The sequence below is a fragment of the Pipra filicauda genome, unplaced genomic scaffold (assembly GCF_003945595.2).
Source record: "Pipra filicauda isolate LSUMZ 115617 unplaced genomic scaffold, ASM394559v2 scaffold371_size1224239_pilon, whole genome shotgun sequence".
Taxonomy (NCBI): domain Eukaryota; kingdom Metazoa; phylum Chordata; class Aves; order Passeriformes; family Pipridae; genus Pipra; species Pipra filicauda.
Window position 1 is genome coordinate 1,115,971 of NW_024104500.1, and position 21,870 is coordinate 1,137,840.

Consider the following 21,870-nt stretch of genomic DNA (forward strand, 5'->3'; position numbering starts at 1 on the left):
CCAGTTACTTACACTTTCTCCTTTCTTTTCCATTTTTAATTTACCTTTTATTTGCAGTGACTGAGAATATAAAATATCTTTCAGAAGATACTTTTCCATTTGTTGTAAGAACTCGAATTTGAGGTGCAATTCTGCTCTTTGAAATCTGGTCAGTTTTGCTTGACCTGTTTTCCTGAAATGTGGTAAATCAACAGATTGTCCTTTCAACCCAAACCAGTCTGTGGTTCTGTGATTTTTTTTTTTTCCACTGTGAACTTCTTGCCTTCTGTCCTGGAAGAGCTCCTTTGACCCTCTTTGAGTTTGATTTCCCCAGCACAACTCTTTTGTGTTGAAGTCAGAAATGGTGAGAGGTGCCAGCAAGTGTGAGATGAGAGGGGTGACTTTACAGGGGCTTTGTGTGCCTGGGAAGCCACTAAAATGCTGCATTTTTGATGATGCTGGAATGGTGCTTCTAGATCTAGAAAGATGCTAGAAATGCATCCTGTAGGAAAATCATAGAATCCCTGAATGGTTTGGGTTGGTTAATGATCACCCAGTCCCACCCCTGCCATGGGCAGGGACACCTTCCACCAGCCCAGGTTGCTCCAAGCCCCGTCCAACCTGGTCTTGGACACTTGCAGGGATCCAGGGGCAGCCACAGCTTCTGTGGGCAACCTGTGCCAGGGCCTCCCCACCCTCACAGCCAACAATTCCTTCCCAATATCCAACCTAAATTTCCCCTCTGTCAGTTTGAAGCCATTCCCCCTTGCCTGTCACCCCAGTTCCAATGAACAGCCCCTCTCCTATTTCCCTGTAGCCCCTTCAGACCCTGGAAGGTGCTGTGAGGTCTCCACACAACCTTCTCCTCTCCAGGCTGAACATTCCCAGCTCTCCCAGCCTGTCTCCACAGGGGAGGTGCTCCAGCCCCCTCAGCAACTTGGTGGCCTCCTCTGGACTTGCTCCAACAATTCCATGTCCTTGTGATGCTGGGACATCAGAACTGTGCACAGTGACCCAGGTGGGGCCTCACCAGGGCAGAGCAGAGGGGGAGAGTCACCTTGTGAAAATACTGATTTTGAAGTACTCCTTTCCTTTACTGGCACAAATGTGTGCAGATCTGGTTTCTCCTGGATATTTTCAAGTCTTTACAGGGACAGGTCCCTGGACTCCCCACAGCCTGGACAAAGGCAGTACCTGACTCACTCACTTCACTCTGACTTTTCACACTCTCCAGCATCCCCAGGCAGCACCTATTGCCAGTCATCTCTTTTTTGAGCAAATCCACATCCTTTGGAGCTGAAGAAATCTGAAGCCTTGTCCTAGGGTTGGATAAATCCCTTGGAGACAAGGAGAATTTCCTTCCTGGTGAACATGCAATACCTTGCTGAAGTGGTGTGGTAATGAGCGATGCCAGATGGTTCTGACTGTGTTCTCAAAGCTCTTAACCCTCCAAATATTTGGACAGGAGAGCACCAGGAGCTGTTTGATGGCTGCTCAGTTTGCTTGCTTTGTTTATCAGAGGCGATTCCCAGGATTGACATAACGAGGGGTGTTTGCTTTTCCTGTATAGGCCTTTTTTTTTGTGTGTGGTTTATCAGTGTAAAAGCTGGAATATTTCTGCCCTGGGCTCCGTAGTCTGATTGTTTTTATTTGAAATGTTAATTTAAACAGATGCAGAACACTAATTTTAATGAGCAACCAGCTTCCAGAGCTCCAGAACATCCAATTTAATGGTTTATCCATTCTCTTACCACCTCATGAGGTTTTTCTTCAATGGAGCCCTTTTGTCAAATTGAGAATAATTGTCCTTATTGTGTTACAGGCACCCACTAAATATAAGACGCTGATAGATATTTAATTAGAGATTTCACAGAATTTTAATTGGAGGCAAAAGCATTTTCAGGCAGTCCAGAACTTCATCTTCTAAAAGTTCTTACTGCTGGATTTCATAGAGTCTGCTGGAGACTTGGATGTGGGACACATGCTCCAAATTCCATGAGTTCTTCAAGTCATTTTATCTCAAGGCTTTAGAGGGTCACGTTCTTTTTGTGTTCAGCTTGTGAGAGTTTAAGAATTCAGAATTTCCAGCTTTAGTAAGTCAGAATTTCAGGCCTTTTTGCTGAGTTCCCTACTAAGGAATAAAACCCACTCACAACCCAGAGCTGGGGTAAGACCCACCAAAGTCATCCCGCTGCTCTCATCTGCCCCATCTCTCATGGGGACTTTGAGCATGTTACAAAACTTGTACCTTTTGGGTTTAGCATCACTTCCCAACTTTTTTCCTAGAATTAACTTTACAAAATCTGCTTTATTGAACTCTGCTTTATGCAAATCACTCAGATTTGTTTTGAAGTCTGTGGATGGAGCCAATTTATTACTCTCCTCACGAGGTTCACGTTTTATCTGTAATAGCCTCAGAAGTTTTTTGACTTCAGTCAGACAGAGGCATTGAGTACAGAGAGACTTGGTAGACAGCTCTGTTTTCATTATGCTGCCATCCCATAATTGGACTTTATTCAGGGAATGAAATCCACATCACTGACCAGAGACACATCCGGGATCTTCACCAGCTGACTGCAAATGAGTGAAAGTGAAAATCATTTTTTCCCCATTCTTTGCTGGGCCAAGTCATTCTGGTTTCGTATGTGTTATCCATTTGAACCCTGGAATCACAGAATGGTTGGGGTTGGAAGGGACCTTAATGATCATCCAGTGCCACCCCCTGCCATGGGCAGGGACACCTCCCACTAGCCCAGGTTGCTCCAAGCCCCGTCCAACCTGGCCTTGGACACTTCCAGGCATCCAGGGGCAGCCACAGCTGCTCTGGGCAACCTGTGCCAGGGCCTCCCGACCCTCACAGGGAACAATTCCTTCCCAATCTCCCATCTAACCCTCCCCTCTGGCAGTGGGAAGCCATTCCCTCTTGTCCTGTCCCTCCACCCCTTGTCCCAAGTCCCCTTCCAGCTCTCCTGGAGCCCCTTTAGGCCCTGGAAGGGGCTCTCAGGTCTCCCTGGATCCTTCTCTTCTCCAGGTGAACACCTCCAGCTGTCCCAGCCTGGCTCCAGAGCAGAGGGGCTCCAACCTTCCTGTCCTGGAGAGTGGAAGTAGCGATTCCTGGCTTCCTCTTGAGTTGCTTGCAGAAATTCACCTGAAAACACCCAGAAATTGTTGTGTTTCACTTTCTCTTTTTTTTTTTCCTCCCTTTATTGGATTACAATTTCTCTGCAACCTCTCTGTGCCTGTTGGGAGTTATCTGGGCAGTGCACATGTGCTTCATCCATGGCCCCTTTCCCAGGAGCAGCCTCTTCATCGAACCTAAATATTGGGGCCCTGCTTGTCCCTGTCAAGCTGGACCACAAATGAATGTTGTTTCCCCAGAGCAAATGGAAACTTATGGAATAACAAACCATAAAAGAAATAATTGAAGTTAGATGAGCTTTTTTAAAGTGTTGTGTCTTGAACTCTCAGGGAAACTTTGCTTTAAGAGAATGAACATGGTTCCTGCCAAGTACAATCCTTGCTTCGTGGTTTATTTGGGAATAGGATCTGCTCTATTCAAGTTTTGCTGCAGACATAATAATGTATCTAAATTAATTTAGAGCAGAGGCAAAAGATGATTAATATTTCAGATAATTAAAACTTGCTTCTAAAGAGATTTCCCTGGGAAATCTCTCTGGAGATTGTTCTAATTACATCGGTGCCAAAATACCGTAAATAAAAAATAAATCCCAGTTTTGTTATTTTTCAGCAATGGCAGGGGCAAAGTGTACTTGATAGTCAGAGCAGGAACAATAACCTGATGAGAGTTTTGTTTATTTAATACCAAATTACCCAAGGTGTGCAGGTTTAATGATGATGAGAGCTCTTAGTCTTCCAAGCCAATGTGAGGGCCATTACTCTGAGACCAAATAGACTGGATTTCAGCAGGTAATTTGCTCTTAATTACAACGTTGAAGAAAATGACTGAAGCAGAGAATGCCAGCAGGAAAGTTGATAATGGCCTCTGTTATGCTGTGATCTTGGGAATTTCTCACATTTCCAAGGATTTGCACTCTTAGCACTCGTGGGCCTGTGAAGTTCTTTTAACTGTTAACGTGACCTTCCGTGTGTTACTTTGCTGAACACCCAAACACGTCAGGCAGACCCAGGTCTGGATGATTAAAGGTGCTGATTCTGCCTGTCAGTGAAAGGAGGGAGTTTGGATTTTTGCCTGTGGGTGCCCCTGGGAGAGTCCAGACCCTGATGTCCCCCAGTCTGTCAGTCAGTGTCTCATAAGGAGACCCTTCACCGACAGATTCCCAAGCTCAGAGAGTACCTCGATCACCCTTTTAGGGGGGCTCAACAGAGCCAAGACCCCTCAGTGGGCCCTGCCAAGGCCTGCAGGGACTCCCCTGAGCAGTTCAGGGAATAACCCTCTTTATTGACACAGACTGGGACAGGTTAGTGAGGATGGAAGGTTGTCGGGGAGAGTTTCTAACTGCAAAAATAGGTTTTAAAGCAATCTACTGGTACGGAGATTAAGCCAGGACAAGCTCTGACACAAAGCAGTCTACTCACGTGCCATGGGCTGAGCACAAACACAAGCTCTAGTCCTAAAAGCAGCATTTAGGGTATAATTCTCACCCAAGGTGTCCCTATGGAAGATGGGCTCAGCCCCTTGACTGACCCCAGCAGTTATGGTGGAGTCTTCTCCCAGTTTCCCCCTCTCCCCAACTTACTTTTATACTCTTTTCTTTATGTTTGGGTGGAGTTTGAGTGGCTCTAGTCATAAATACCTTTTATTTCTGATTGGGATATTTAATGGGAGGGGGGTGGTCATAGCTTGGTACCTGAGAGGGGGTGTGATATGGTTGTTTACTTCAGCAGCAGAACACCTTGATTCCCTTGGCAGACAGGTGCTGTGTGGTCTCAGTACCACAATATTCCCCCATTCTGCTGGAATTTCAATGGAGGAGGCCACAGAGTTTGTTCCTCTCTCCATCTGTTCCTCTGAGCAGATGTTTATCATTGGATTGGGAAGCAGGTCAACCTCAGTCCATCCAGGGAGCTGCAGCTGCTTTTTACCCTGGAATTCTGAATCTCCTCTAGATTTAATCCTATCCGTAATTCTGAAAAACTTTGTCTGGGCTGGAGTTCCTTGGAGGGCTCCAAGAGGCAACAGTCAAAGGATTTTAGTTAGATCAGCAAAATGTCGATAGGATTTCGTGAGCTTAAAGCACTTTGGAGCCATTTCTGTTGCTGTTTACAAAAGGAAATGCCCTGGTTCCTTGTAGTTAGTAGCTGACATGGAATATATTCTGGATAACAACAAAGCTGCTTTGTAGCACATTATTGAATACAGATGAAAATCACTAATTCTCCACTAATGAAACCGTGGGCTCTGATGTTTTGGCTGTTTAAATCCATTGTAAAGGTCGAAACCCAATCTGAGATCCAGACTCTGAGGCATTAAGAACATGAAATCGTGGCAATGATAGGACATGAGTTTCTAAGTGCTGTTGTGAATCTACTCCCCAATGTATTTAGCAAATAACTTAGTTTGAGTCCTGTAAAATGTCCCAAGTGTCTGCAGGACACACAGACTTTGGGCTGCTGAAAAATTGTTCTTCAGACATTGGTGTGTGAAGAGAATCAGGGGAAGGACTGATGTCGTGGGGGGAGTCTCTTCTAAACCAGGATGAAGAAGCAGATGAAATGTTCTACAAGTAGCTGAGAAAAGTCTCACTATTGCAAGTCCTTGTTCTCTTTGGGACTTCCACTTACCAGATGTCTGCTGGAAATACAACACGGAAGAGAGAAAACGCTCCAGGGGGTTCCTGGGGGTGTGGAAGGAAAAGGGCCAAAGCCATGTTAGAACCTCTCTGGCTACTGCCATAAAGGACAGTAAAAAGTGTTTCTGTATCAGCAACAGGAAGAGGGCTAAGGGGATTCTCCATCATGTATTGGGTACCAGCAGATCCAGGGCAGTGCCCATCCCTGTGCTGGGCACAGTGGGACACCTCCAGGGCTGTGTCCAGTAACATGAGAGAGACCCAGAGGGGCTGGAGCGTGTGCAGGGAAGGGAACGGAGCTGGGGAAGGGGCTGGAGCAGCAGGAGGGGCTGAGGGAGCTGGGGGGGCTCAGCCTGGAGAAAAGGAGGCTCAGGGGGGACCTTCTGGCTCTGCAAGTCCCTGACAGGAGGGGGGAGCCGGGGGGGGTCGGGCTCTGCTGCCAGGGAACAAGGGACAGGAGGAGAGGGAACGGCCTCCAGCTCTGACAGGAGAGGTTTATATTGGATATTAGGGAAAATTTCTTCACAGGAAGGGTTGTCAAGGCCTAGCACAAGCTGGTCAGGGAAGTAGTGGAGTCCCATCCCTGGAAGTGCTCAGAATTTCCCCACCACCTGGGGCTGGTGGGCTTGGCAGGGCTGGGCTAGTGGTTGGACTCAATGACCTTAAAGGTTTTTCCAGCCTTATGACTCTGAGGTGCCTGGAGGATGACTGCTGGAATGGGATCATTGGAATATAATGGATACCTTAAGAAACTACATTTTTCTCAATAAGTGGCGGTTTTCTTTAGGCAGGTAGTGTTAAAACAGTTAAATCAGAAAATGCTCTGTTACTGATCTGAAAAGTTCATCCATTGTACCCTCTGACAACGCTGCTTCTGATTCCCGTTTGGATTTGGTGTTTCAGACAGTTTGTGACACACTCATGGGCTGCCTCTGCTTGTTCCTTGTCACTGAAACAGGGTCTGAAGAGTGAGGAGGGTTCGTTACAGGGCTACTTAAAATTCGTTTGCAAAACTGCAGTTTCTGTTATTCCTGTTAAGTTTCATGAACTTCCAATGAGTTTTGTAACACGTTAAATCATTTGTGAAAGGTATTTTAGGCAACCTTAAGCTCTACCCATCTTCTGTTTAACAATTTCAGTTGTTATAAGACAGACACTGTTTCTGTGTTTAAGTGGGCGGAGGCTTCAGGTCTTTTCTCTCCGAACCTCTGGTTATTTTTATTTTTCTTGCTGGAAAATTTAAGGTCTTTTGGGGGGAGACAGAGGATCGCTCGGTAAGTTATGAGGAAGACAAACAGAAGTTTTATTAGTGATGGTCTTAAAAACGTTGCATTTTAACCCTTGAGTGATTTCATGAGTTGTGTCAAAACACAGGAATGCTGCAGCTGCCTTGTTTTTGCCTTCCAGGGCACACCAGCGAGTCGGGTCCGGTACAAAGTGGATGTTGTCCAATTCCCTTACAGTGCCAGCATTTTTGACGTGGAGGAAAACTCAGGACGTGTCGTGACCCGAGTGAACCTCAATGAGGAGCCCAGCACAGTGTTCAAGGTACAGACTGGTGTCATTGTAGTGCCTGGAAATACTCCCTGCATTTCCTTTCCCCTTCATGTTTCTCCTCTTTTTCCTTGGATCACACAGAAAGATCACGGGATCATCACAGATCATCAAGTCCAACCTTCAGTTGGCTGAAGATGTGAAATTTCAATTTTGTTTGTTCCTTGATTTCATTTTGTTTTGTTTTTTTTTTCTCCTGGCATGTGTTTTGTGCCATTCTGACTTCAGGAATGTCTTGAATGGATGTGGTTGCACTGATTAGGAGGGAAGGAGGAACAGGGAAACAGCTAAGGGAACACTCATTTTTCCAAAGTTCGTTTTCATCAGGGCCGTCTGAATAGAAATTTTGGGAGAACTTTGTAAGAATAGCAAGATATCCTTTAAAGAAAGCTACTGCACAGTTGGATAGTTTGGGAGTTCCTGTTCACAAGGGCTTAAATGCAAAAATATTGACTTTAAGGAGCCTTAAATTCCTATTGTGTTGTTACTGACCCTGAAGAGTCTGGAGTGTAGTTAGTGTGGAGTAAGGTATGATTTGAATCAAAGTCATTGGGACAGATCTCCCCTCTAAGATCCTTCAGTGTAGGGTGTAGTTAAAAATGAAAATAGATTTGTGTCAGTAGGCAAAAAAAATACTATCTTTGATATCCTGGCTTTATATGTAATTCCCAGCTTTGGAACTGCCAGCCTTCCCTGTGGTCATTAAGGTGTGGTTTGTTTCTTCCTCCAGTTGTTTATTTTTGAAATGAGGATTAAAGTGAGGTTTATTTGTACGCTTTTCCATTGCAAGGAATAAAGCTGTCCACTGTTTTCCACTCCTGAGTGTCCCATCAAGCACTGCCTGAGCTGGAGCAGCCTCCTACTGCTGTCCCTGCCTGAGCACCTTAGGACAGTGCTGATGTTTCCTCAGTTTCTAACTACCAGAGGAAATCTCAGGGGGGAAGAGGATTATCTCTTGGCTAACATCACCAGAGTGTCACTCCTCTGTGGCTGCACTTCTTATTTTTACTTCTCAGGACCTATTTTGGAGCTGTTTGCCAAAGCTGAGATCCATCCCAGGTGAGGTGCACGTGGACACAGAGCACCATTTCTATAAATGGTGAATTTAGCAGAGCATTATTTTACAGAAAATATGGGTCCTTAGGGAAGAAGCATAGGAAAGACTCCAGAAATGAGTGACGAGAAGACTTGGAGTTGCTATTTGCATCTTGACCATTGGGCTTGTGTCTGCTGCTGAATCCTCTGGGAATTTTTCCAATCCCTGTTCAGCATCCTGATACTCTCTGTAACTATGGTATCTTGCAGTGGTGAGTTCCCAGTACGTTGACTGGGGGGAAAAAAAAACCTGTCTTCTTTTCTTTTAAGCTGTCTCATCACTGAGCTGTTGTGGGAATAGCTTGGACTGGCAGGAACGAGTCGAAAACGCTCTGCTGGAGTGAGGCACTGACCTGCTCCACCGAGTGATCTCTGGAAATAAGGACAAATTTAGGCAGAGGAAACTGCAAAACTGTCCATTGCTTCAACTTCAGTGGGCTGGTGTCACATCCATTTACTGGCAGATCTCATATCTTGGTGTGAAAGCTGAAAACAAGTGAACCTGTGTGTCCCAGCAGATAAGCACAGAGCAAAGATCAAGAAAGCAAAATAGTTCTAATAGGCCTCCCTTAGAAGAAGCTCATTTGGTCTTTTCCATGTTTTTGCATACAGAGGAGCTCTTTCCTAAAGAGGGTATTTTCTGGGGGGAGTTGGGGAGAGTAATGTTCATTTTTTGTTTTGCTCTAAGCCTTCGGTTCTAGATATTGATGTCAGCACCACAGAATTCTTACCCAGCCCTTTCTCTGTTTGTTTTCTTGGGAGTTATGGACTCACAGAATCATTTGGGTTGGAAAAGAGCTCCACAACCATGGAGTGCCCCCTGTGCCCGATGCCCACCTTGTCCCCCAGCCCAGAGCACTGAGTGCCACGGCCAGGCCTTCCTGGGACACCTCCAGGGCTGGGCACTCCAAACCTCCCTGGGCAGCCCCTGCCAAGGCCTCACCACCCTTTCCAGCAACAAATTCCTCCTCCTGGCCAACCTGAGCCTCCCCTGGCACAGCTGGAGGCCGTTCCCTCTCCTCCTGTCCCTTGTTCCCTGGCAGCAGAGCCCGACCCCCCCCGGCTCCCCCCTCCTGTCAGGGACTTGCAGAGCCAGAAGGTCCCCCCTGAGCCTCCTTTTCTCCAGGCTGAGTCCCCCCAGCTCCCTCAGCCGCTCCTGCTGCTCCAGCCCCTTCCCCAGCTCCGTTCCCTTCCCTGCACACGCTCCAGCCCCTCCGGGTCTCTCCTGTTGAGGGCCCAGCACTGGGCACAGCCCTCGTGGTCCCTCAGCAGTGCCCAGCCACTGTCACCAGCACCCCCAGGGCCTTTCCCACCAGGCACTTTCCATCCCCTTTGCCAAAACTTGTATAAGTGGTTTTTCTATAAAAAATTGCCTAAACATGGACCTCTCTACACCATGAAATTTGAAATTGCTTCTGGAGTTCTGAATAAGGGCTTTCATTAGATGTGAAAGGAACCCCCTGAGAAATGTCCTTGAAGCTGGCTATGTGTTTTGGAGAGTATTTGTGGAAGACAGTTTTATTTGGATTCCAATTTACTGTGTTCCTGTAAATCTTCTAGCAGAGGGTTCAACCTGTGGGCGCTGTCACCTGTTTCCCCCGTGTTTTGTTCTTACACAAGTTATGATTTGCAGTGAAAGAAAATCTCAGCCAATTTGTTAGACCCTGAAAGTGCTGGTGTTGCTGCAGGTCAACGTGAAAAATGTCCTTGTCTCTGCTCAGGGAGTGGTTTTCTCTGTTGTCAACAGCTGGTGGTCATTGCATATGATGACGGGGACCCGGTGAAGTTCAACACCACGACGGTAGAAATTGCTGTGCTGCAGCCCTCGGTCATCCCACGCTTCACACAGGATGAATACAGGTAAAGCACTTATTCATTTATTCACTGCTATTTTGTAGGTCCTCTTGAATGCTGGGCTATGAAAACACTGTGGTCTTAACAGGTTGTCTCCAGCTGGAAAGATCTGGGCTGTAGGTGACAAGGATCGTGAGGGAAGGCTTGCTCGAAATGATGCTCTCAGAAGGTGCTGAACATGTCAGTCCTTTGGATAAACATGTCGGTCACTGGGATAAACAACAAATGTTGAGCCTTGGAATTGTGACTGGGATCACCAGGGCTCGTGGTTAATTTTCCTCCGGCCTCTTGGAGCGTGTTTTGATCGTCTGCACCATTTGTGTGTCAGACTCGACCTCTTCGACGTTAGAAGTGCAGATGATGATTACTCTTATTACAGAGGATGAGTTGATAAAGTTTACCCTCTGACAATTTAATATCTTCAACTTTAGTGTCTTAAAATTGAGTAAAAAACGACCAAAAAAAATGGGGCACAGGCTGATTAGTTTGTTAAGTTCCGTTACAGAGAATGTGTTTATTAATTTGACATCTGTATAATGATATGAAGTGATAAATTTGACATCCGTAGAATAATAGGGAGTGAGGGATAGGGTCCTTGCAACCAGCCTCAGGATATCAAGGAGTTGCACTGTGTGCTCAGGATGCCAATGTTGTGACACAATCAGCATCGGAATATATTGGGCTTTGTACAGATATTTTCAAGTCCAAGGAAATGAGAACCCAGAAATTGAATGTAAATGATCTTCACAAGGCCCTAATGAGGGGCTTGCTCAGCTATTTTAAGGAGTTCAGACAAAAATTCATGATATACATTCTGTTTATCCTCATCATTAGAGCATTAGTGTTTTGAAGCCATAATTTTAAGAAATGAAAAATAGCAAAATACTGCCAGACCTCTCCTAATTTCGTATTTAATCCTGAAACAAACACAGAATCCAAAGGAACAGTGCAAAATGATAAACTTTGCATTTGATTATAATCCTTTGCTGAAGGACTTTTCGAGAGAGAGATTATTCCTGTTGTTCCCTATAATTTACTGGGGATGTTCAGAGGTATGAAGTGTAATTTAGGTAATGCAGCAAATACAAATGTGTCCATTGTGACTGTAATTTCAAACCTGTCAGGGCGTGGAGGTTGCTGCTGGAGCAAACTTGCTGTTGGAGCAAGTCCAGAGGAGGCCACCAAGTTGCTGAGGGGGCTGGAGCACCTCCCCTGTGGAGACAGGCTGGGAGAGCTGGGAATGTTCAGCCTGGAGAGGAGAAGGTTGTGTGGAGACCTCACAGCACCTTCCAGGGTCTGAAGGAGTCACAAGGAAGCCAGAGAGGGGCTGTTCATTGGGAACTGGAGTGACAGGACAAGGGGGAATGGGTTCAAACTGACAGAGGGGAAATTTAGGTTGGATATATGAAGGAATTGTTGGCTGTGAGGGTGGGAGGCCCTGGCACAGGTTGCCCAGAGAAGCTGTGGCTGCCCCTGGATCCCTGGGAGTGTCCAAGGCCAGGTTGGAGCAACCTGGGCTAGTGGAAGGTGTCCCTGAGCTTTAAGATCCCTTCCAATCCAAAGCATTCTCAGATTCCTGAGCTCCAGTTTTATCCCAGGAGGTGGGAATGTTATTTCAGTACATTTAAAAACCCTTGCAGTAAGAAGTGTCTTGTATCCCTTACTACCCTTAGATGACAACTGAGTAACCCATGGTGTCTTTTCCTCCTTGTGAACTCCTCAGGATTAGCTGAACAGCCTCGTTTCTCTTTCCAAAGGAATAGCAGTGCTGCATTCCTGGGAAATTCTTCCACGTGCACTGTCTTAAAAAACCACTTTTGGGGGCAGCAAAGGCAGTTACTTGTTTTCTTCAATGTCAGAAATGACGTGGAAACAACCCCAGAACTTTCTGGTTCAGCTCTGAGACCCTCTCAAACATTCTGGAGAGGGACTAGTGTTGAATCCTGAGGTTTTCAGGAATTGTCACACTCTGCAGACTGCGCTTTGTGTTTGGTTTCTTGACAAGTGATTCAAACTGGGACTGGCAGGTTTCACAGTGCCTTATTTTTCAGTTGACATAGGATATCTTTAGGGTAAATGACAGCAAAATGATAAACTGTTGGATGTGGATGCTCAAATTTCTGAAGGATTGAGAATTAGTGACTTTAGAGTGGATTAGAATTGATCTTTGCTTGTTTAATTATCATAATCTGGATGATTCCAGCATTGTTTTTGGAGCTGTTTTACAAACTTCCTTTCTGTGTATTTAGGAAAAGGTCACAGTTGAACAGTTTGACAGAGCAAAGCTGCAGCATGTATTACAAAATCAGAAATAAATACAAAATACAGGAGAGAGGGACCAGATGGCCTGAGCAAAAAGGGAGATAAAAGTGCCACTCTGCCTTGAGCTGTTGGTCTGGCAGCTCTGAGCTCTGCCAGAAGTACAGCAGCCCACTGGGGCTCTGCTTGCAGCCCTCTTCATACCAAGGGAGGCTTTGATTGATATTATCCCTATCTTAAAGTGCAGTCAGAGATTTGTGTTTATTCACTCTGCATTATTGCATAACTTGGGGCAAATTAATGAGTCTCTTTTCCCCCCACCTTCTCTGTTTGGATTGTAAATTATACTGGAGACTTCTGGATGCTGCTGTGCTGTACATATCAAACAGGAAAGGGCAGCTGAGGCTATGAGAGCCAGAAAATACAGAGTGGAGCAGTTGTTTTATGACGAGGGAGTGATAAAATGCAGCTCCTTCCTAAGGACTGTGAGAGATGGACCTCAAAGGACATCGCAGAGGGATCAGCTGAACCAGTCAGCTCTTCTGGTGGGGACTGGAAGCTGAAGGCCAAGCAGGCTTTGGGACATCCCTCCTCTTAGAAACAGAGGAGCATCAGTGGGGACCTTCTGACTCTGCAAGTCCCTGACAGGAGCGGGGAGCTGGGGGAATTGGGCTCTGCTCCCAGGGAACAAGGGACAGGAGGAGAGGGAACAGCCTCCAGCTGTGCCAGGGGAGGCTCAGGTTGGATATTAGGGAAAATTTCTTCAGTGACAGGGTAGTCAGGCATTGGACCAGACTGCTCAAGGCAATGGTGGAGCCACCATCGCTGGAGGTGTTCAGAAGAGGTGTGGATGTGGCACTGGGGGGATTCCGGGATTCTCTGCAGGATCTGGTCCAGCAGCTTGAGGAGATGGCACCCCAGGGGCTCCCAGGCCATTAGCCTAGTTAATGAGGGCCAGATGATCCATCCATGCCTAGTGCTCCTAGGGAACTGTCTTCTGGGAACATGGATCCACTGCAGCTCCCACAGATGTCTCTCCAGCACCCCCTTGGCCAAGAGCCTCCCTGCCCTTACCACATTCCGGCTGGTGCTGCAGGCCATCCCTGTGCTCCAGCCTGGATCTTCCTCTGGATCCAAGGACTTTAACTGCATTAGCAGTGTGGACCCTTGTCTGTCCTTCTCTTGGATATTAAAGGTGACTTTGGAGAGCTGACAGCAGCAGTGCCTGATAAATAAAGTGTTTTCCAAGCCAAGCATTGTTCCACAAAAACGCAAAGTGTGAAGAAAACAGGCAAAAATCCAAAAGAATCAAAGTGCTGCAACGTGTGGACATTTAATTGGAGAAGGCTGGTCCACCCTTAGCCCACTTGACCTTTCAGCTGCAGGGAAGGACGTTGCTGATGCTGCTCCTCTCCCCACATCTCCCGCAGGGTGGTTGGCGCTCAGTCGGATTCTGCTGCTTTTCCAAAGCACTGATGGCACAGGGAGGAACCAGCGCCCAAAGGGATGCATGGGGTGCTTGTCAGCAGTGGGCAAAGACACTTCCACCCTCTCCAGCTGCTGTGACAGCCTGGAGAACAAGGACACAGCAGGGTGATGAGGGCAGGGATGCCAGAATAAGGCATGGGAGAGTTTGTGCATCGCTGCACAAACAGGCTGAGATAAATCCCACCATTTATTCAGATTTTTGATGCTGGCTGATCTCATTCTGTTTTCTGCTTCTCTGCAAAGACAGTCATAGAATCCCAGCAAGGTTTGGGTTGGAAGGGACCTTAAAGCCTTAAGGACTATCTTGTTCCACTCCCTGCCATGGTTCCCCCTTCCACCATCCCAGGTTGCTCCAAGCCCCATCCAGCCTGGCCTTGGACACTTCCAAGGATGAGACAGCCACAGCCTCTCTGGGTAACATAATAAAAAGGTCAATAACCAAATAAACCAAGTAAATCCCTTGCTTGGGAAAATCAAACCCCTGATTTTGAGTGCCCCTTTCTTAAGCTGTTATTTCTCTTGTCCCATTGGCTCTACCCAGATCACCTCTGGACTGAACTTCAGAGCAAGGAATTGAGCCAGAAGAAGTTTCCATTTCTTCCCAACAACTAATGGCAACACTTTCATTTCTTAATTAACAGCTATTAATTAGTAGCACTACAAAGCAGTTGAAGACCAGATGTGAAACCTCAGAAGAATATAGATTTTTTTTTTTTAGCAAGCCTGTCCTCTTTATGAGCACGTTCTCATTTTTAAAAAGTAAAAGTTCAAAGGGATTTGGGATCTTTTTGCTGTTTTGGTAATTAGTAAATACCACATCCTCTACAACTGGAAGGTCATTGCTAATAGGAATGTGCTGCTGGAGCAGGGAATGAAACGTTAACCAAGAGCAGCGTCATTGCTTCCTAATTATTGCCTGTGGGCACATTAAACAGGTGTTCAGCCATTGCAGAGCAGGAAAAAAGGAAAATACTGGAAACTTACAGCTTCTGTTAGTGTTGCATTATAGGTCCCCAACCTGCTGGAAAAGATGTGTCCAGTTGTACAGTGATCTGAAGTTTTATGGGGAAATGTGTGAGCCTGGGAATTCGAGGCTATTACTCGCTGTAAATGTAGTGTGGAATTTTATTTCTCTACCAGTAGCAACACTCTGCTGTGAAAATGTGTTCTGCCCAAAAAGTGAGATTTTGGGACATGTGGGCTTCTCTCTCCCTCAGTGGAAGAGACACTGTGATGTTTTCCACCTAATTAAATCCTTCTGTATTGCAGGCAAATGCCATCCAAGCAAATAGTCACGTGTCCTAGGATTTCATGAAACAAACTTATGGAGCTGCAGCAGGAATCAAATGGAAGTGTTTTACTCCAAGAGACTCCTCCCAGTTCTTTGGTTTATTGCTGTCCAGTCTTATTCTCGTATTCTCGTTGGGAAACAGGGAATGGAGAATCCTGTGTAATGACAGTGAGGGGATGGGGAGCATTCCATGGTTGGAATCTGTCTCATCTGGTTTAATGATGGTAAATTTGTACCATCCATTTGGGTCATCCTTTTCCCAGGATACCCAAGTCTGCCCAGTGCTTCTCCTAAATGGAATTTACATTTTATCAATGAAAGACCACTGGCAACCTTTTTCATGAAGCATTTCTGAGGTGTAGGAGTAAAAATAGTCAGTGTTTTCCTCCAACTGAAGCCTCCAACATATATTTTTAATTTGCTTCTCATGACAATTTGGCTTCAGGAATAGATGTGTGATTTTGCTTTTGGAATCGCTGGTTTGTGGTGATTTTCTCCTGGCACTTACTTGGTTTGTTATAAAAAAGTTAAAAAAGCACTCTTTAACATGTGGTTGTGTAAGAAAATTAAATTATTTCTACAGCAAATGCTGGAGCATGAGTTGCCATTGAAAAATTAGGGAGCAAGATAATTAATGTGTAGTAGAAGTACAACCCTTTTTTCCCCCAGTTTTCCTTGGTTTAGCACTTCTGCGTTGCATTTTATTCAAATCTTCTGCTTTTTTTTTTAACCAAATGAAGAGGAAAGTCTAATTTTATGATTAATTTTTCAATGAAATATTGTGGTGAGATGGTACCTGGTGAGAGCAGAGGAGGAGAGCAGAGGGGGCAGGGCTGGGCAGGGAACGTGCCTCGCTGTGCTGGGTGAGGACGAGGGTCAGAGCTCTCAACATGGTGTTGCAGTTAATGAAACATAGAAATAAGTTGCTCTGGGGACGTGGGAATGGGATAGAAATAATCCATCATAATAGAATTAAACCCTCTTGGTGTATTAGGAGGCAGTCTTGGAATTTATCCCGTCAGTCTGACCAGTTCCAGGAGTGAATGTTGTGCTTGGTGGGAATTTTTTCCCCCCTTTTTCACCTCTGCAGTAATTCTGACAGAAATATTCCTGTCTTCAAATCCTCAGCTTTAATGCAGGAAGATTGGTGGGATAACAGGAACACGTTCTGCCTGATGTCAGGGTTCATGAGAACAAAATTTGACACTGGGTTTAAAAAGCAATAGGTTATGACAGGGGTTCACTGGAGCAATGTCCAGACTCCTCTGTCATCTGTTCCAGAGATAAATGCCATGGAAAGGTCAGAGTGTCTCCAACCACTCCAAGAACTGAGACAGAAAAGGAGGGTATTAAGTCCAGTAAGGAATATGTGGTCCTTTTCAGGAAACTTTGAAGCCAAACTGCTTTAAAAGTACATCTAATTAAGAAGAAAATATTCTTTTCCAGAAAAAAAAATAAAATAATCACTGTCTCTAACAAACTGTTGAGACAGTTACAGTTGCACCTCTAGGAACCCAAATATTTGATAAATTGATTGAAAATACCCTCAGTGTTAATCAAGTTGAGGTGAGAATCCGAACAGTGTCATTGAACAACAGTAAAACTTTAGTTCTGACCTATGCTTATGGACCTCCATCAATTAAAATATAAATATATATAAAAATGCATTAAAATATGCTATAAAAACATATATATAAAATATAAAGTCCACAAACAGAGTTGACTGAAGTGTCTAATATGGAGTCCATACACATCACGCTATTAAACTTCACTGCTAAGCCAATTTTCCAAATTATTATTGGGTTTGCTGCCTTTAAATTTAATTTTTTATTAAATCTCCTGTTCATGCTTTGGGAGATAGACAAGTTTCATGGTGAATTTGCAGCATATTGGATCTCAGGCAAATTGAAAAATGGCTGCGAGTCTGACGTGTTCAGCAAAGGGAAAAAGAAGAGAGGAAAAGCTAAAATTTCACTTCAGACACTTTAAATAGTTAAACCCTGCAATGTATTTGACATTTGAGGCCCCCCTCCCCCCCCCCCCCCCCGATCAAGAGACAGGTAATTGAGATGGAGCAAATTAAAAAATATATTATTATTTTAAAAATTTGTATCTATTTTTTACATGAATAATGACTTCATTTTAATCCTGTTCTCCTGGTTTGGGGTTGCTTTGGTTTTTTTCTGAGGGGCAAACCCAAAGAAATATTGATAGGGGTCTCTCCTGGGCTCCATCCCATCCTGGATGCTGACGAGACACCACCATTTACTATTCCTGTAGAAACATTAAAGGGGCTCAACCAACCCAAAATCCACATCACTGGGATGGTTATGGAAAAACACCGTGGGAATGAATGGAAGGTTGGTCTAGGAACAGATTTAATCATGGTCTCAGCAGATGGTTGTGCAAAGGAGAGTGTTGAGGAGGAAGGATGAAGACTCTGGGTGGGCTGAGCTGCAGCTGAGGGGGTTGGGGTGGGTGTTGGTTGCTGTTTATCTTATTTCACCCCAAGCTTTATGGGGTGCAAGTGGATCATCGTGTTGTTGCATGGGGTCTTCTTACTTTCAGGGGCTGTATGGATGTGGATCCCAGTCAGGGAAGTCTTGGGGAGGAATTAGAAATCCCAGATTCGGGAGGGTGCTGTGCTCAGAAAGGAACCATCAAAATATTTCAAAGCAAGTCCAGGGAAGGGAACGGAGCTGGGGAAGGGGCTGGAGCAGCAGGAGGGGCTGAGGGAGCTGGGGGGGCTCAGCCTGGAGAAAAGGAGGCTCAGGGGGGACCTTCTGGCTCTGCAAGTCCCTGACAGGAGGGGGGAGCCGGGGGGGGTCGGGCTCTGCTGCCAGGGAACAAGGGACAGGAGGAGAGGGAACGGCCTCCAGCTGTGCCAGGGGAGGCTCAGGTTGGCCAGGAGGAGGAATTTGTTGCTGGAAAGGGTGGTGAGGCCTTGGCAGGGGCTGCCCAGGGAGGTTTGGAGTCCCCATCCCAGGAGGTGTTAGACAAACCTGTGGCTGTGGCACTCAGGACATGGTTTAGTGGTGAACATGCTGCTGCTGCTGCATTGATGATTGGACTGGATGATCTAAAGGTCTTTTCCAACGTAAAGGACTCTGTGATTCCATGAAGTCAGTCCTGGGCCATGAGGCAGTGCCACTCCAATCCCACCCAGGTGACAGGGACACCCCAGTGGTGCCAGGTGGGCAGAGCCTGGGGCTGGCAGGGTGGTGCTCTGGTGGGTGTTGCACTCAGAGACTGGTTAAGTTATTGCAAATTTGATCAAAAATACCTGCCCACTCTCTGAAACCACATGTGGAGGTCACAGCAGTGCCCTTCCCTTCCACTCCAGGGTCAGTTTTCAAAGCCTTCTCTGTATGGCTTGGGCTGGATTCTCCCACTTTGCTGGAGTCACATCTTCTCACAAAAAGAACCAGCTTTTATCGTCCAGTAACACAAAATTATTGCATAAAAACGCCCTTGCCTGTGCCCTAATCCAGCTTCAAATAATGTGTCCTCCACTGAAAAAGAAACAAAAGCACCATTTTACTTCTTAGTCATTCAAAACAGAAAATAATGCACTTATTCCCCAGGAAAGCTTATTAGAGCTTGTAGTACAGGATAAAACCCAGGATATTGTCACTCGAATGGTCTTGGTTTTTGCCTCTTTGCTTCTCTCCAGTTCAGGAAAATGCTCTGAAGAGACGAGCTGAGTGTTTTATCCAGCTGATGCATTGTTCCCATTGATCCCAATCCCTGAGGTTAAATCAGGGGAATGAAACCACAGCCATTACCGTGGGGGGTTCCTGCCCCTCCCTCCAGAGCCTCTCAGAGCAAACACAAAACCTCTCCCTAATTGTTATTGATTTGTCAATCCCCTGAGTTCAGCCGTGGCAGAGGGGGAGGTACAAGGCCATTGCCACTAAAAATACACTGAAAGTGTGCTTGAAATGAAGTTTGTGTTGTTTTTGTTTTTTTTTTTCCAATCATACACCTTCAGAAGGAAAACAAACCAACATAATATATAATGCAACATAAAAAGGTTATTTTCTTTGCTGACCTCATCAAAAGAAGGCCAGCTTTAAATGCTTCCAGGTTTGAGAGCCTTTTTTTCCCTGTCTCTAAGATTACCCTTTGCATTGGTAAAATGAACATTAATAAGCATTTCATAGCAGTAGTTTTATAGCTTAATAAATCAAGGGCAACGAGGAATTTGATTTCTCCCACTGATGCAGAGGCAGAAGGGTGGGAGCCAGAGGGATCTGCTCCAGGCACGTGTCTTTGGGTAAAAGTGAATTTACCATCACTTTTTCCTGTGAAAAAAAAGGGGAGGTCAGTGTTTCAGTTCAGCCACTATTACATGATGCAGAGCTTAATTGTGTATGTTCAGTGTCTCAGCCTGTTTCTAGGATGTTCAAACCAATATTCATCCCAAAGGAAGTGTTTGTAAGGCAGAGTTCAAGGGTATATTTGCCCATTTCTTGGGGAGTAATGGCAAAGATTTAGGTTCAGTAGTTAGGATTGTGACCTGGGGTTCAGGGAATCACAGAATGTCCCGAGTTGGAAGGACCCCCAAGGATCATCCAGTCCAACCCCTGGCCCTGCACAGACACCCCAACAATCCCACCCTACCCCTGAGAGCATTGTCCAAACCCTCCTGGAGCTCTGGCAGCCTTGGGGCCGTGCCCACTTGCCTGCCCTTAGAATGGGAAAATGTGGTATGGGGTGGAATACTTGAAAAACACTTGGAAGATTGAAGGAGGAAGTCATAAAATATTCGTAGAGTCGCAGAATCATTGAGGCTTAAAAGGAGCCCTGAGATCATCAAATCCAGCCATTCCCCCAGCACTGCCAGGGCCACCACTAGAGAGTGTCCCCAGGTGGCACATCTGCATGTCTTCCAAATACATCCGTGATATTTCCTGGAATGAAGCAGGTGTAGGTTCTGTCCAGAACTTTGAAGACCGCTGCACAACTGAAATAGCCCTTGGAGTCTCTTCCTGCTGAGGAGCCTCTCTGAACAGATCCTCATCTGTCTTTTATTTTGTTGTACATCAAATGAGTGCAACTTTGAAAAATTGAAAGTGTCTGCCTGATGCTGGTTTTAATAAAAATCCATCTGCATTTATGGCTGAGTGTAAAAAAAAAATTCCTTTCCAATTGTTTTTTAAGAGTTTTAAGCATGAATTCAACCTTTGCTTGCCGTGATGAAAATCTGAATGTTTGATTGGAGAGGAGCTCGAGTGTCTCACTTCTCTTGGTTGAAATTGTTTAGATCAGTTTAAAGACATCAGCACAGGCTCTTTGTTCTTTCTGAAATAGTTACAGCTTCCTTGAGGAGACAGAACGTCAAAATGTTCCTCATCACATTTTCTGAGGAGATGGGATTTGAAAAACAGAAGAGAAAGAGTGAAGTAATTCTTTGGCACGTTCCAGGAAGACACTCATTGTTTAGACATGATGGAACAATGCTGAGTGTGAGATGCTCCCTGGTCAGTGTTTGCAGGGTATGAAGATTGTGAGATACCCAAGTGTTAGTGATGTAATCATTTGGTTTTTTCTTCTTTCTTGACAAAAATCGTGCTCAGTGAACCAAAACCAATGTACTCAATGCTTAAAAGTTGTGTATGTACAGAATCACAGAATCAGGGAGTGGTTTGAGTTGGAAAGGATTTTAAAGCTCATCTCATGGGCAGGGACACCTCCCACTAGCCCAGGTTGCTCCAAGCCCCGTCCAACCTGGCCTTGGACACTTCCAGGGATCCAGGGGCAGCCACGGCTTCTCTGGGCAACCTGTGCCAGGGCCTCCCCATCTTCTCAGGGGCTGGCTAGACTTGGGTTGAAGTTGATTTCCTGAAAAGCATCTTGGCTTTTAGTACCAAAATGGGTTGGCAGGAAATTTTATGTTTCCTTCTGAAGAGTAGAAATTCCTGTGGAAGTGACCCCAAAGTGTTTACTGATCCATGAATATAAATTTTCCTGCTTTTCTGACAGATTACTGAGTTTTCTTAGTGTTATAAAATTTCTGAGTATTGTAAAAGACCTATTATGTTTTAAATTTTCCTCCTAGTTTATCAGGCTGTGATGGTTCTTCTGTTTCACTTTCTGCTCATTATTCCCTTCTTTTCCATTTCTCATATCAAAGAACCATTAGATGTTCATGTTGCCCCCTCAGTTGGACTTTTTACTGGTTTTTGCATTTGCACGGGGGGTCAACATTTGCCTTTTTAATGTGGTTTTCTTAAATAACAGATCCTCTCCCTTTGGCAGCCTGATAGATGGAGGAAGCTGTTAACCTGCTGTTCAGGCAACGGGAATGTAACCCCAATCCTTTTGTTCCACTCTGCAGACCCCCCCCAGTGAGTGAAAGTGCCCCCAAAGGAACCGTGGTCGCCGTTGTCACCGCGGCCGCCCTGAACCAGACAGTCGTGTATTCCATTGTTTCAGGGAATGAAGAGGGTGAGTACAATATCCACGGGCATATTTGAGTCTCAGTGGCCATGCCCGGCCTGGTGTGGGCACCAGAAGCCTGCAAGGAAGTGTTGGGAGGTAAAGCTGCTGCTGAGGGGAATCACACACTGGTTGAGG

At 45.5% G+C, this 21,870-nt stretch overlaps 1 protein-coding gene across 3 annotated transcripts in view; it reads left to right on the forward strand.

The window, feature by feature from the left end:
- PCDH15 (protocadherin related 15) overlaps nt 1–21,870 on the forward strand; it is a 692,202-nt gene that overhangs the window by 603,291 nt on the left and 67,041 nt on the right. For all 3 annotated transcript variants that reach the window (XM_039384770.1, XM_039384768.1, XM_039384769.1), the window contains 3 exons: nt 7,158–7,298; nt 10,147–10,259; nt 21,632–21,741. In XM_039384770.1, coding sequence (XP_039240704.1) covers nt 7,158–7,298; nt 10,147–10,259; nt 21,632–21,741 — 364 coding nt within the window. The remainder of the gene's footprint in view (nt 1–7,157; nt 7,299–10,146; nt 10,260–21,631; nt 21,742–21,870) is intronic.